Source organism: Typopeltis vanoorti, chromosome 15 (genome assembly GCF_054136105.1).
Source record: "Typopeltis vanoorti isolate ZY-2024b chromosome 15, IOZ_Tvanoo_1.0, whole genome shotgun sequence".
Taxonomy (NCBI): domain Eukaryota; kingdom Metazoa; phylum Arthropoda; class Arachnida; order Uropygi; family Thelyphonidae; genus Typopeltis; species Typopeltis vanoorti.
Genome location: NC_143563.1, coordinates 42,579,965 through 42,596,193, shown reverse-complemented (window position 1 = coordinate 42,596,193; position 16,229 = coordinate 42,579,965). Strand labels below are relative to the sequence as shown.

Below are 16,229 nucleotides of genomic sequence, written 5' to 3'. Positions count from 1 at the left end.
GAAGTTGCAAGTTATAGAGCAACATGAAGCTGGTAGGCCTGTCAGTGTGATCGCACATGATTTCGGATGGTCTCATTCTACAGTGATGATTATTTTGAAAAATAAGAATAAAATCGTAGAGGCTGTGAAAGGATCTGCTTCCATTAAATCGACGATAGTGACGAAGCAACGACAAGGTCCTATTGGTGATATGGAAAAGCTACTTACATCATGGATAGAGGACCTGAACCAAAACGCATACTCCTTAGCACCATGACCATAACCGCCAAGGCACTAAGTCTCTTCAACATGTTGAAGGAGAAAGCAGAACCCGATTACGACTACGAATTCAACGCTTCCGATTGGATTATGGGATTCAAGCAGAATTTTGCGCCTCATAATGTGAAAATATATGGTGAATCTGAAAGTGCCATTGAGAAGGCTGCCAAGGAGTTTGTGGATTATTTCCGCAGCAAATATTTAATATGGATGAGACCTCCCTGTGGTCTCATCCATCATAAATGGATGAGACCACGGGAAAGAATGCCCCAGCAGACATTCACCCACCAAAAGCTAAAATCTATGCCTGGTTTCAAAGCTCTTAAACACCGTATTACGATTCTGTTAAGGGTAATGTGGCTGGATATGAACTGAAACCATTTGTGATATGGCGCAGTGAGAATCCACGAGCATTCAAAATCATTGGAAAGCATACGCTTCCAGTTCATTATCGGAGCAATAAGAAGTGATGGACGACTCAAAAATTGTTTGCGGATGCTTTAATCAACTGTTATGCGAGTGAAATGGAAAGCTATTGTGTGCAAGAAAATGTAGAATTTAAAATTTTATTTTTAGATAATGCTTCAGGTCATCCATCTTATATCTGTGATCTTTACCAAGTTCAAAGTCATGTTTCTCCCTGCAAATACTATTTCATTGATCCAACCGATGAATCAGGGAGTTCTTGCAGTGTTTAAGGCTTATTATCTACGGAGAACTTTTTCACCAGCTATTTCTGCCACTGAAGGAAATGACCAGACCCTCATGCAATTCTGGAAAACATTCAATATTGATCATGCAATTTAAAATATTGCTGTGGCTTGGAACGAAGTGACCTCTCAATGTATGAGTGGCATATGGAAAAAGACATTAAAAAGATTTGTGCAGGAATTTGGAAGTTTTGAAAAAAAAATAAAGACCTTTGTAAGTTGAGTGAAGAAATAGTGGGCCTAGCAAATAATCTGAATCTCGAAGTGAATGATGATGACATAGTTCAACCCATAGAAAGTGCCTTTGAAGTGTTGACCAACGAAGAAGTGGTCGAACTGGAGAACAACGTTTTTCAGAAGAGGAAGAACGAGAAAAGGAAGAGGGAAAAGAGAAACAAGAAAAGGTAGTTAAAGAATTCACAGTGAAGGGTCTTGCAGAAGTGTTCTCTGCAGTTAGCGATGTTCTCAAAATGGCTGAAGACATGGAACCCCCCCCCACCCAATGTCGAACGCTACTTATTAGTAGAAACGAAAGTACATGATGCGTTTGCTTGCTATCAACAAATTTATGATGAGAACAAGAAGAGGAATAAGCAAAGCACGTTGGACATTTTCATCAAAAGACAAACAAAAGGCTATATCAGAAGAGCCGCAGCCACCTAGTTCTTCACATAGGGCAAGTAATAAAGGTATGTGATTGTGAACTAAGATTTGGGTGATTATTCTCTTGTTTTATAGTGGAAGTAATGCACAGTACAGTTTTTTAAGGTTTAAAAATTAAAATGACAGTATACTTATTACGGTTAAGTCCCTAACCACTATAACCCTGTTGATTTAATCTATCGACTTACGTCCTGCCGGATGGAACGGAACCCGGAGTAAGTCGAGGGATGACTGTATCCAGGAAAGTGTAATGGTTCTCGTGGTGTTGTGTATAAATTAATTCTCCAATGCTGTTTATTCGCAAAGTTTTTTCATGTGGACAGAACATACAGTATAAAATAACGGACAAAGCGATTTACAGTACGAAGCTTGAATCTATCATGCTTAGTCAAAATAATTGAAGGCTCTGGTGGACTGAAACATGTTTAAGTCCGAAAGATCAAGAGCTAAAAGGAGAGACTTACCGAAACATTATTTATGGCAGGTAAATCTATTGATTATGACCAGTTATCCCAGTAATTTTTAAACTTTTTTTAAAAAATATCTTCCTTTTGGTAAAAATAAAAATTCTTATGTTTCGTAAAGATTTCTTAGCGTTCATTTGAGTCTAATACCTCTCCTTAGTAGGTACCGTCCCGTAGTTTGACAGCCGGTTCATGGTCCAACTTACTGGGAGGCAGTTACCTTTAAGAAACTATCCACTCATTGTATGCCATGATGCTCACAACATTCGTGATCAACTGTGACAGACATCATTAAAAAAATGAAATAAAGAAATGCACGAAATGGTCAGGAAAAATGATACGAAGTGACGTTAAACACCAATGTATCATTTAAAATAAGATTTTAGTGTATCAACAGAGAATTTGTATATGCTAGTACGTACACTATGATCAGAAAAACATCATTCGATATGTCGAGTTTATGGTGTTTATTGATGGATGGATAGGTGGACATGAATGAATCGAACAGTACGTTGCTAGAGTTCTATGGTATGGAGTGAGTAACGACGACACACGCTCTTCAAATAACATAGACGCATTAGGGTATAGCAATTGCAAGGATAATGCTATTATTAGATTACATCATTCCATCTGTGAAGGTTGGGAGGTGGTGATTATGTGGAGGGAATGCAATACTTCTTGAATAAATGATCCTAATTATAGTCCTTTGTCGTGATGTCAGAAAAAATAACCATGATAGTTTTGTTTTGTTTTTTTAACTACATACTGAGAAGTTCCACGATATGTACACTGTGACATCGTATAAGAACTATTCAGTTTATAGAAATGAGAATGGTAAGAGAAACCGACCAAATAACCTTGTCCCTTTATAACACGGAATAAATGGAGCGTCATTTGTCATAGACGGTTTGTACACCATTTGCACGAAACTTAGCTAAAGTTGATCTTCGTAAAACACTCGGTTATTCGTATAATTTTTTGCATTGCAGCGAATATTCACATATTGTAGTCAGCGAAGATTATTAATAAGTCTGGTAATGGGGTAATGAATCATAAGAAGAAAATAGTGATTTACAGTTTCCAGTCAAAATATTATGATCACTCCCACTATTTCACAGTTGGTCATTCTGCCTTGGGTGGATATGTGTGACGTACTGTTCATTCGAAGTCACTGTTCAATATAGGCAAGGGACCAGGGGCGAATTCTCCATGCTTGCTTCGCAAGCTCATTACTTGAGAAAAAAGTAATATTTACTTGTTAATAAATGCATGCATTTATAAACATTCCATTTAGGCTTTCATTTTTTTTTGTAGACAGAAGACGTCTTAAGCTTGCGCGGCAATAATTGAGCTTTGCGTTGTGTATCGAAGGCCGATGCTTGCTCGTCTAATCAAAGCTACCTTGGCTTGCTCGGTTGCAGGAGCTTCCAGGTCCTTGCAAGCAGCACTGTGATTTCATGCGCGCGCATAGCCATTTCACGTCGTCTCAATTATGTTGCTTAAGCACAGGCCCTACGCAGTCAACGTAGCTGTAGCCAGTGAGCTTCAGTCAGCCTTTACAAGTGTGCGTGTTGCTTGGGAAAATTAAGTTACAACCAACTTTTTATGACGATGTTATTGACCAGTTTATAAAGAACCGTAGGATAGAATTTGAATTCAAGTAGGTCAATCATTTGTAAAATAAATGCTGTATTTGTATGAGTAAATGTACATAAATTTCTAAATATATAATTTTAAATGGTTAGTAATTCATTATTCCGCTAATCAGACTTCAATCACACCTCTCACTCCCTGAATGATTACAAGAGCAAGTATGAATTTCTAGACCAGCATTCGCCCCTGAAAGGGACGTGATCTGAAGCTCTTCGAAAAAGGCGTAATCATAAGTAAACGTTGAAGGATAGCAGTAGCCAGGAAAGTGCCAATATTTTACGTACTTCGCACGATGCTCTAGTTAAGGTTTTCTAAGAGTGGAAGGATACTAAACAGAATAGTAGTTGCAAGTCCAATGGTGGGCTGCCACATCTCATCGATTCTCATGGTGAATCTCCTACCTTGTCCAAGTACATAGGCAGAAAAGTGTGCAACGGCTGACCATGGAATTTAACTGATGAATAATCATGCTTTCCAAACCACAGTCCAATATATCTCCTCATATGGACCTCTGAAGCAGAAGCCCAGTCAAGAGACGCCTGATCATCGATGAACACGTGTGAAAGACATTAGACCATAGGGAAAAAGTTTCATTTTCGCATGAATCTCATTTCCATCTCTGCCATATGGATTGTAGAAGAAAACCTGGGAAGAGGAATCACGCCAATATCAAGGTCCAGATGAAACAGCAGGTGGTAGACGCCCACAGCGTTATTATTATATTATTATTATTTTAATTATGATATTATTAATTCCACATGAATCAGTGTTATGTGTAATGAATGTCACCAATACATACGATCAAGGGCACCTATATTAGAATGAATTTTTGTTTAACATCAGGTATTTTGTTATAGAATGATCAGGATTTTAAAAAAAAAATCTATGTACTGTATGGACAGACCATGCCCATTCCATGCCGACAAGTTTGTTTGTTCTCATAAAGTTGTTGACGTGATAAGTGAGAGTATCGTTGATCATATGTATTTTGAAGAGTAAGCAATATCCTTTTTAATCAGACGCCCTCTATTTGAACATAGTGCTATTAAATGAATAAATAATAGATTACTATTTTATAAGTAGTTGTTTACTCTCCATGAGAATTAAGCATTGCATATGCAAGTGCAACATACTGTGCGTGTATTTTCCTGCTGTTATCTGAAGCATACTGAAATTCGCTGAAGGAGATACAAGGTTAAACGGTCTTCGTGATAGCATCAGTGGTTGGACTGAAGACGTGTTGTTTTCTCAGCATATGTGTTTATTAATAAAACCATCGATGTGGTCAAGCGTTAACTTTATGATAACAGACCGAAGCTCAATTACATTATGTATGGTCGTTTATGGGAATGGTGACAGTAGAATTCAAACCTGATTTTCTTGTATTTATTAAAATGCGTAAAATATATGAAGCAATAAGGAAGTACCAATACTCTTTATGTGAGTAAGCCTCAAACTTTCGTAGTAATAGACTTCAGACCTTTTTATTGTTGTTGTTGTAAGCGGATGTATTTTTAATTTAGCACTTGTGACAAATTCTACATTTACTCCTTTCCAACACCGGACTCTCATTCTAAATAAACAGGAGCCAATCAGTACTGTCATATTATTATTATTATTATTATTATTATTATACAACAACATAAACACAACAGTACAACATAAACCCTACCATTTGAGGGAATAACGAAAGAAAATACAGGACTTAAGCAACATAATGCAACTGATCGGCAGCAAAATTGGAATTCAAATCGCAACCACCTATATCAACCGAGGCCCACAAAAAAAAATAAAGAGAGACTACCACCAATCATCGCTCGTTTTACCAACAGAAATCTAAGAGACTCCATTCTTACAGCAAGCAAGAAAACAAGGCCGACAACAACGATCCTAACTGATAAGAAACTCCCAACACCAATCTATATAACGGAACACTGGACTCCATACTTCAAAAATTTTCCATACCAAGCAAGGAAGACAAAAAGAGAGAAAAACTACAAGTTCCTGTGGACAAAGAATTCCCAGATATTTTTGAGAAAGAATGAAAACACTCGAGTATACATAATTACAAGTGAATCCGACTTACACAGCCTACCTCTATAAAACACTAACTCTTTACATCCTTAAGAATAAGATTAGAACTCATTTAAAAACTATATAATGGAGATCTCAAACATAGGCGAACATATCCAGTCAGACAACATAAACTTCAAGGTCTTTGACTCTTTGAAGAAATGGTCAGACAACATTTCCACCAACACCAACTTCACAATCATACACACAAACATAAGAAGTATAAAAAAACACTGGCTTACATTGATAACACAGCTCAATTATACCATGATAAACATAGATGCGCTAATACTGACCGAAGTTGCAATAAACGACACAGAAATTTACGCATACAACATAAATAATTATCAAACCTACAACTTATGCAGAACAAACAAAACCAAACCCACTTCGAACATGCGGAAACACTAATTTTGGAACTAACAAATAGCCACAATAGTATCAAATACACAATAAACACAATATACAGACCCCCAGATAATAATCCACTCAGATTTCTTCACGAGTTAGAAACATGGCTAAGCGGCATCGAACCGCGCACAACACACAGGCTCATCCTAATAGGAGATATTAATATAAATACTCTTGACCGCGCTTCTTCAACCACTAACACATATCTTGATATACTAAGTCAGTACAACATAAACCCTACCATTAACTCCCCAACAAGAGAAGAAATACTCAATAACTCACAAACACAATCATGCATTGATCATATCAACATACGGGCTCCCATCCATACTTTATTTCAACTTCGTTTTATTACGTTTCCTACCCCCCCCCCCCCTCCCACCACCACAAAAGTCGACAAAACTCGATCATACTAAAGAGCATTGTCGATAACCAAGTAAAAAATACAGACTGGAATTCCCTACTTAAAACAAACGATCCTGTAACATTATACGAGAATTTTCAACTAAAGTTCAAAGAAATATACAAAAAAGCAACAAAACCTACACAAACGAGGCGACAAACAGACAACAATCCATGGATAAATGACGACATGCTAAATACTATTACTGAAAAAAAAAATCTATGGAAAAAAACTTAAAAAGTCACCCAGTAACACACATTTACAAACCTTATACAAAAACACAAGAAATAAACTAACAACAAAAATTCGTATGGCAAAAAGACGCTACTACTTCCAAAAATTCATGGAATATAACGACAACATTAAGCAAACATGGGCTACACTCAACGAATTAGTAACCCGAAAAAAGAAAACTTCAGCACAAGATTTTATTGCAAAAAGCTTCGGTCAGGACACAAACCAAGAGGAACTAGCATACTCATTCAACCATGCTTTCACAAACAACATCACACAACTCAAAAAAGACAAACTACCAACGATCAACAAAAAATTACCGACACAAAGTCAACAACAAACGATGTATTTTCCACCCATAACAAAACAGGAACTTAAAGAAACACTCCTAAAACTAAAACCAAAGGCCACTCCAGGAATAGACAAAATAAGACTCACAGACCTTATAACACACTTTGAACAAATAAATCCAATACTTTTGAAACTGGTGAACATAATATTCGACACAGGCATTATTCCACAACAACTATAAACTGCAGTAATTACGCCAATATACAAACAAGGCAAAAGAAACGATACTCAGAACTACAGACCAATAGCTACACTACCAGTCATCTCAAAAATTCTAGAAAAAATAACACACACCAGACTACAGAACTATTTACAGAAGTTCAACATCATCTCACAAAACCAATATGGCTTTCAGAAAACAAAAAGCACCATTACTTTATTAGAAGACATCGCCGACACAATAAACAAAGCTCTCGACAAAAACAAGTACGCCGTCCTTATACTACTGGACCTAACCAAAGCATTTGACACACTTGAACATGACATACTACTCACCAAACTATACTCAATAGGTATAAGAGGAACACTGCATACATGGTTCAAGAACTACCTCTCAAGCAGAACACAAGTAGCAAAAATAGGTACATGTCACAGTCGGAGTATACAAGTAAAACACGGTGTACTTCAAGGTGCGATATTATCACCCACTCTATTCAACATATACATTAACGATGTTCATAACATATCCATAAGAAGTCAAATATTTCAATACGCAGACGACACGGCACTACTAGCAATCCACACAGACATTAACACAGCTCTCTGCAAAGCACAACAAGACCTAAACGAAATCACAACATACTTCCACCAAAACGCAATTCTAATCAACGGCACCAAAACACAGATGTTGATATTACACAACCCAAGAATCATACGCCCTGCATCACTATCGCTACATTGTCACACATACCGCTGCATTAACAACAAAAATACCTGCCAATGTTCCGAAATCAAACCTGTAACACACGCCAAATACCTCAGTCTTTATACAGATTCCCACCTTAAATGGACAAAACATATAGAATACCTACACACCAAACTCCGGATCATCGCAGCAAAACTCTTCCAAGTTAAAGACATTATTCAACCCAACATAAAAAAACTCCTATATCACGGTATCTGCGAATCCCTACTCAGATACGGTATAACAGTCTATGCAAATACATCAAACAGCCACCTAACAAAATTAGAAACACTACACAGGAAAATCGTATCAACAGTGATCTGGACACCTTACACGCAACAACCAATATCCGACAAGCACATGGCGATACACAGAATTCTGAGCATTAAAAACCTGAAACACTACATGACATTAACAAGGAATTACTTCAACGTCACCTATCGAAACAACAGAGACACATATCGTATAACACGACCTACAACAACTCTCTACCTCCTCACACCCTTCAACAACTCATACGGTTCTTTTGTGAGATCCTATCAGATACCCACGCAACTCAACAACCTACCAAGAAAGTTAAAACACGTAAATAACTACAGAACATTAAAAAACGAACTCTGGAAAATATACCAACAAAGTTAAGAAACCATTAACACCAATATACACATCACAAATCACTAGCATCCAATGCCTACATTCCATACATAAACAGTAGCAACAACACAAATAGTGAAGGCTAAATCCCACTCTCTTCATAAAAGATAACCCAAGCTTCGAAGTAAGTGAGATTAACTTGCCTCACTCATCTACAAGTAATCCTTATAAGCAAATGCAGAAATTTGTATGTATAATCACTATTTCTCAAACTTAAAAAAAAAAAAAAAAAAAAAAAAAAAAAAAAAAAAAAACTGCATATTGTACTGAATCTTTGTAATGTACAGAAACTATGTCTCATGTATATATACGTAATACTATGTATGATAAATCTTCTCAATGTGAAAAAAAAATACTACTATTATTATTATTATTAACATTATTATATTAGTCATTCATTATACAGAAAATTCTGTACAATCTTTATTGTTAATATTCGAAGAACATGTGTTGTGAATACATAATATACAGGCAAAAATTGAAATTTTTAATTGAAATTCAATGTAGAAAATTAATCATATATGCAGCACTTAGACCTGAATTTTGTAAACATAAGTTAAAATGTCATTCAAGGTGATCATTGTATATGTGTAAATATTTTAGAAATCAATAAAATTATATATTATAAAAAAAAAAAAATAATAATCAGTACTGTCATATTATGTAACATGAGACAGTCCAACCGTAAATATATCAGAACAAGTTAAGTGCGAGAATAGATTATTCTACTGATTTTATTTATATCTCCTTGAACTGCATCCCCCCCCCCCCCCAACTAAGGTAACACACACCACAACGATAGCAGACTGCACTGCATGACGCAGTTTGAAAATTGCTGTGACATCGTACACTTCGATTAAAAAAAGACCACACTTCAATTCTTATCGTGATGAGATGGATCTTTATACGATTTTTTTTTTTTTTTCAATTGAAGGTGAGTTAGCCGATCTCATAAGGGATAGCACTTTCCCACCTCCTTTTTATCTCCTGGAAACTCGAGTTTTTCGTTTTATTCTGCATACAAGCAAATCGGCTAGTAAGGATACTAAAATAAATAAATAAATATATAAAAAACCTGGCATCCTCATTACTGCATATGAAAGAGATCATCTTTATTTATAACCTTAAATTTTAATTTGCTATATTTGAATTTTCCATTATTTATTCTACACTGAAGATGGTTTATATCACAAAACATAAGCAGAAATATCTGTGTTTTACCGTAACATATCTTTATTACGTGTGCTCTCTTGCTCAAATGGATGTCCCACAGATTCATCTCCATCAAATTACCTTTTCGTCACCTTGGTAAGTAGTGATACTGCTGCATTGGCGCACCCAGGGAGGGGGCCAAGGGGGCCCTGGCTCTCCAAAAGAAAAAGGAAATAAACACTAGAAAAATTTCCAAAACTCTTTTCCTAATTAAAATTCATTTTTCATTTATGTTGTGTCTTCTATTTCTATACTACTCAGCGTGTATTGAAGATCACTGCAGATGCTCAGTCATAGGTCGTATGCAATGCGTAGTGTGTATTCGTAAATCGTCTACTGAACTCGGTCTCCCCCCCCCCCCCCCCAGTGAGTGCGCCACTGTACTGCTGACTACTACAGCATTCTGAACATTCCCAACCCCATGTCTATATTAATGTTAGAGGAACAACAAAGCTTCGAGAGATTTCGTGTTCCTCAAACGTCATAATCAATATGACAATTTGGGGAACACGAAAATCTTTCGAAAACAAGTTAAAGGATAGATGAGATCGATATTGTCATGAAGCACAAGTAGAATATATTTACATTTCTTTTGGATAGCAAACGTCGATATTGTCGTGATTTTAATTTTCACTAATAGTTCAACCCAGAAATACGAAATGGACTAAAATTCGTCTTCTATCCTATCATATCAACATCACCATTATCATATCAATATTATCATATCAACATCGCCAGCACTTTGAAGATTTCAGTCGACCAGCCATTCTCAATAAACATAAGCCAATAATTACTGTCATATGTAAACAGAAGACAATTCGAATTTAAATATATCAGAGGAAGTTTAAGTGCGAGGAAGATTTATCCTTTTATGAACTGATTTTATTGAACTCATCACCATTCGACGAAAGGTGAGTTAGCAGGTCTCATACGGAGGTAGGGTTTTTTTTTTTTCACCCGGAAACTCGGGTTTTTCGTCTCCCAGAACAGGCAAACCGGATCCGTGAACACACAGAGATCTACTTTCATAAATACTTAATCCCCCCTATGAGGGGGCTCAACTCGCCTCAATAGGGACAGGGAAGAAAATGGAGGAAACTCCATACGAATAAATAAATAAACTAAAGTGACGCGAGGAACCTTTATCTGGTCTCTTTCGACTAAAGGTGAGTTAGTTGGTCTCATACGAAGGTAAGGTTTTTTCCCACCCGGAAACTCGGATTTTTCGTCCCCCAGACAGGCAAACTAACCCCGTGAATACGCATGGATTACAGTCATGAATACTTCCCAGCCATATGCCTGTCCCGAGCCAGGATAAAATGGGGAGGGGGGGGAGCAATGTGAACTATCGTGTAAAAATCTCACCAGGAATACTGTCGGCAATGCCTACAAAGTCACCTACTGTCCGAAACGAAAAGAAAAAACCAGAGATGTTTATGAGCGCTTCTATATACAAATTAAAGGCATAATTAATACATGTATATTAAGGAATAATTTTGATATAAATTAATAAGCATTATTTAAATGCTTATTAATTTATATCAAACCCTTTTTAAATTAAAAACATATCAAAACATTAACGAAAGCTATCATCATTTGGTATTATTGCCTACTTTTTTCTTGTATTGGCAATAAAATTTTGATGTAGATTCGTAGAGGTTGAGATTTATCGACACTGATATGAAAGACAATGAAATAAAACAAACCAATATTGAATGAGTGTGATAACAACACAGTCAAACATAATTTTTGCTGACTTTTATATGAGACTTGTTTTTTACTAATTTGGGTGCGCTGATTTCAAAAATCAAACCCATTTTTCTCTATCACGTCAGGTTTTTCCTCTATGGCATTTTCTTTTTGCTAATTTGTAAGTTTTTGATAGTTTTAAGGAGGCGGTACTATTGAGAGGATCAAAAAAATCGATTTTTTAATATTATTTCCTGAAAGTATGTACTTTTAAAAATCTGTTCCTAACTTTTTATCAAGAAATTCGAAAAATTCCCGAAGATATAGCCTATTATTCAAAGCAGTGCGCAGATCAGAATCGGAGCGCTCACCGCTCTCCCTTGTTAGTAAACGAATAAATGCGTAAGAACCTGCAACGGTACGTACTGGCGCTTTGAATGCGAGAGAGGCCGATAACCGACCTAATACATTTAGGTGATGAAAAGTAGGCGATGACAACTGCCTAAAACAAATGATTGCTATATGCGCCATAGCGGACAAAGAACGATCGAAATCAGTCAATCGTTAATCGATCGTGAAAGTCTGATGAGCGCTTATAACGTTTCAATAAAGTCTCTGTTTTTTTTTGTCTTGTTAATTGCATGTTGGTCGGCAGTGAAGAAAATACATCATGTTTTCTACTCGAAAATGTGTCAATAGTGTAGATTCCTTCTGCTACATTTGTGGCAGCTTTACTGTTCCCAGTCAAAGGACAAACATCACTGATTTCGTTAAGAAAGTGTACTTTGCATACTTTGACGTAAAACTTGCAGATCAGGACAATTCATGGGCTCCAAATAAAGTGTGTAAGTCATGTGTAGAAAATTACGACAGTGGAGCAAGGGAAAACGCCAAAAATTAGCTTTTGGCATTCCAATGATTTGGCGTGAACCGAAAAATCACGTACATGATTGCTATTTTCGTTTAGTTCAGACTTCTGGTTATAATTATAACTATAATTAGGTCGGTTATCGGCCTCTCTCGCATTCAAAGTGCCAGTATGTGCCGTTGCAGGTTCTTACGCATTTATTCGTTTACTAACAAGGGAGAGCGGTGAGCGCTCCGATTCTGATCTGCGTACCGCTTTGAATAATAGGCTATATCTTCGGGAATTTTTCGAATTTCTTGATGAAAAGTTAGGAACAGATTTTTAAAAGTACATACTTTCAGAAAACAATATTAAAAAATCGATTTTTTTGATCCTCTCAATAGCACTGCCTCCTTAAAACTATCAAAAACTTACAAATTAGCAAAAAGAAAATGCCATAGAGGAAAAACCTGACGTGATAGAGAAAAATGGGTTTGATATTTGAAATCGGCGCACCCAAATTAGTAAAAAAACAAGTGTCAGATCATAATCAGCAGAAAAAAAAATTTTTTTGTTGGCCAATGTAATTAACGTGTAGGATACTGATTCAAATCAATCAATCAATAATGAATAAATATGATTGTAAGTAAAATGCGAGGATAATAACCGATAAAATGAAATAAAAGCGGATCGAACTGAAATGGTATATTAATGGCTAAGGATAAAAATGACAAATTTAAAAAACCCAAGCACGTGAAAAACATAATAAAATATATGATTAAAGATGCAATAAGGGCGAACATGTCAACAAAAAAAATAATAATTTTTTTCTGTATGTGTGTGTGTGTGTGTGTGTGTGTGTGTGAATATCAAATAACAAAGACGTCATGTTTAAAATATGTAGCATCCAGCAGAATTTGATAAATTCATTTTCAAAGTCAAATAAAAATATGGGAAATAACCTTTCGATTCATCTTTTATTTATTGAAAAAAATAATAATAAATAATAATTCTAGGGGTAAGAGTCATTTTTAAAACTAGTTTTACACTCATCAATGAAAAGGGGTTAAAAAAAAGTCCAGTTAACTCAAGGGGATTTTTTCCCCCTCAACATATGTGTTATTAAAAAAATATTAAAGAAATAACTTACCGCCTTTGATCCAAGACGAAATGTTAAGAACATTCCATGTTGACTTCCATAATGGGAATCCAAAAACATTAGAAATCAAAAAGAGAATCACCAAGACTGAATCGATGTGTCTCATGGCTCAATAAAACTTAAATACCTTAATTTTTTTTTTCGATTCTACACTTTTACGTAGTTGTAAATGAGCAAAGTTGAACTAACACATTTATGACAAAAAGATCACCTAAATCGTGAACATTCATTGACATTTGTTTCATTGAAAATAACACGTAACTGATCTTCTATGTTTCTGTTACGAAATGGTAGTTATCTCCGGTGTAGTTTAGTATTACTGACTTCGTTTACAGACGAGAACTTACTAACAGGCACATGCTTCTGAAAAGAAGCAAAGTTTTATAGAAACCCCCACATCCGGTGAGGGTACCAACTTTCATTTGAACTTTAGACGACTTAAGTAGGAATCAGTGTATCAAACAAACAGAATAATTATGAATACATTTTCGTGGAATGTCATAGACTTAGACAGACTTGTCCTTGAACTGATTAATATGACCAATCGGTGTTGAAAGATACTTTTCATTGATATACTGTATTAGTTGGGAAAATGTCTGAATCGGCAAAGTATAGAACACTTTCGAAACTCTAAACAAGATAAGTCTATGATTTCTTTCATTTTACTGAACTTAAGCACGGATGTAGGCGAGACTCATCCTGGCTCTACAAACAATTAAAATCACCCTGTTTCATTTGTATACGAGTGTATAAACAATCCAACAAATGGGTTAATGACTTCAATTTATCGCTTGCTAGCGTGCTTTTCAAAATTAGTGAATTTCAAACTAAGTAGCCTGTCTATTGTACTTAAATACAAACATGTCGCTTAGATTTGTAGTAAGTCAGAGCAGTGCCTCACCCAAGGGGAGGTGGGAGGCAAGGGGCCCGGTCTTCCCCAAAAGAAAAAGGGAAAAAACACTAGAAATTTTTCCAAAAATCTTTTCCTAATTAAAATTCATTTTTTTATTTATGTTGTGTCGTGTCTTCTATTTCTATACTACTTATGAATTAGCGGTCACATATGGTGGGAATACCCTATAGCTCTCGGGAATCACGATCGCTGTGAACGAAGTAGTGCTCAAGAGGACCGAGTGCTACTTCGTTTGCTCGAGCACGGCCAGAGGAAATCACGGGATCATGTATTGGTGATCACAGCAGATGCTCAGTCATAGGTCGTATGCAATGCGTAGTGTGTATTCTCAAATCGTCTACTCAACTCCCTCCCCAAGATTAAATCCTGAGTGCGCCACTGGTCAGAACCCATTATCCCATGTTCTTAGGATAACTGTTAGCAGAAGAAATCTCTGCTAACGGTTCCAGGAGACTTGTAGTTTGGTTTAAAAGTTAACTTTATGTTAGCAATATATTCAGAAAGGGTGCATTTTGACAATAAGAACATTGTGTGATAATTCTGCTTAACAAATGCAATAAAAGGATTTACTGGGGGAAAAAAAAAACACGACATACTGAAGTTTTACTAATAATAGAAGAATAGTATTTTTAAGGTGTGAATGCAAGGATCTTCATTGGAAAATCATTTGGAAAAACATTTTATTAATGTCCCGCTTCTTTTTTCTTTTTTTTAGGAAAAAAGTATAAAATTTCTTTAGAGGCTTTGTTACGTCAATTGACATCCATGAAGAACATAATAAATATTTCAAATTATAAATTTCTAAAATAAAAACCCATGGAAATTTTTATATAAATTGCTTTGAAAATAATTTTAAAGCCTTGATATCTCAGTCAGTATTGATATGGCTTTTGGTTGGGAAGAACCTGGGTTCGAATCTAGTTTAGGACGCTAAGAATCTTTATCAGCGCTTTTTTCAACTGAGGGTGAGTTATCCATTCTCAGAAGAAGGAAAGTTTTTTTCCCCCCGAAACTCAGGTGCTTTCATCCCGCCAAAGGCAAATCAGGCGGAAGAACAAACGCAGATGGGATTACCCACTGTTATAAGTAGTAATAAAATTTCAAAGTTATGTAGCAGCGACAGGCCATTGAGCCTAATATGAACAGAAGATAGGATGGGACTAATTTTATTATTTCTTAATATTATTAATAATATTAACAGCATTATTTAATTAAAGAATTAAAATCTAACAACGAAAGTCGAAATAAGTCGTTTAAAAATGTGAGAGATAGATGGACAAAGAGCTGAATGAATTAAAGATAAAAGTATTCAGCATTCAGCCAACCAGGTTGTTCGTATTTTTTCGTCCACAGAAAATGGCATTCGTGTAATGTGTATACAGGAGATCCCAGACGGTTTTCACAAGAGCAAAAGACTGGAAAAAATCAGTGTTAACTTTCCACGAGACAATTCAAATAATCCATATAGGTGGCTTTCTCGTGTTCAAATATTAATGGAAATATGGGCCTAATCCTTCCATCAGTCTGTGCCCTCAGACAGTGTAATAAACTGAACACATGACCAAAGCAAAGCTCTACTACACTGAACTAGTTATTGTAGCTGTTATGACACACACACACACACACACACA

At 35.9% G+C, this 16,229-nt stretch overlaps 1 protein-coding gene across 1 annotated transcript in view; it reads right to left on the bottom strand.

Annotated features, from left to right (window-relative positions):
• LOC150098703 (pancreatic triacylglycerol lipase-like) overlaps positions 1–14,026 on the bottom strand; it is a 36,097-nt gene extending 22,071 nt beyond the window's left edge. The window contains exon 1 of the mRNA XM_090405518.1: positions 13,677–14,026. Coding sequence (XP_090261644.1) covers positions 13,677–13,791 — 115 coding nt within the window. The 5' untranslated portion in view covers positions 13,792–14,026. The remainder of the gene's footprint in view (positions 1–13,676) is intronic.
• Between the last annotated feature and the right edge of the window lie 2,203 nt (positions 14,027–16,229).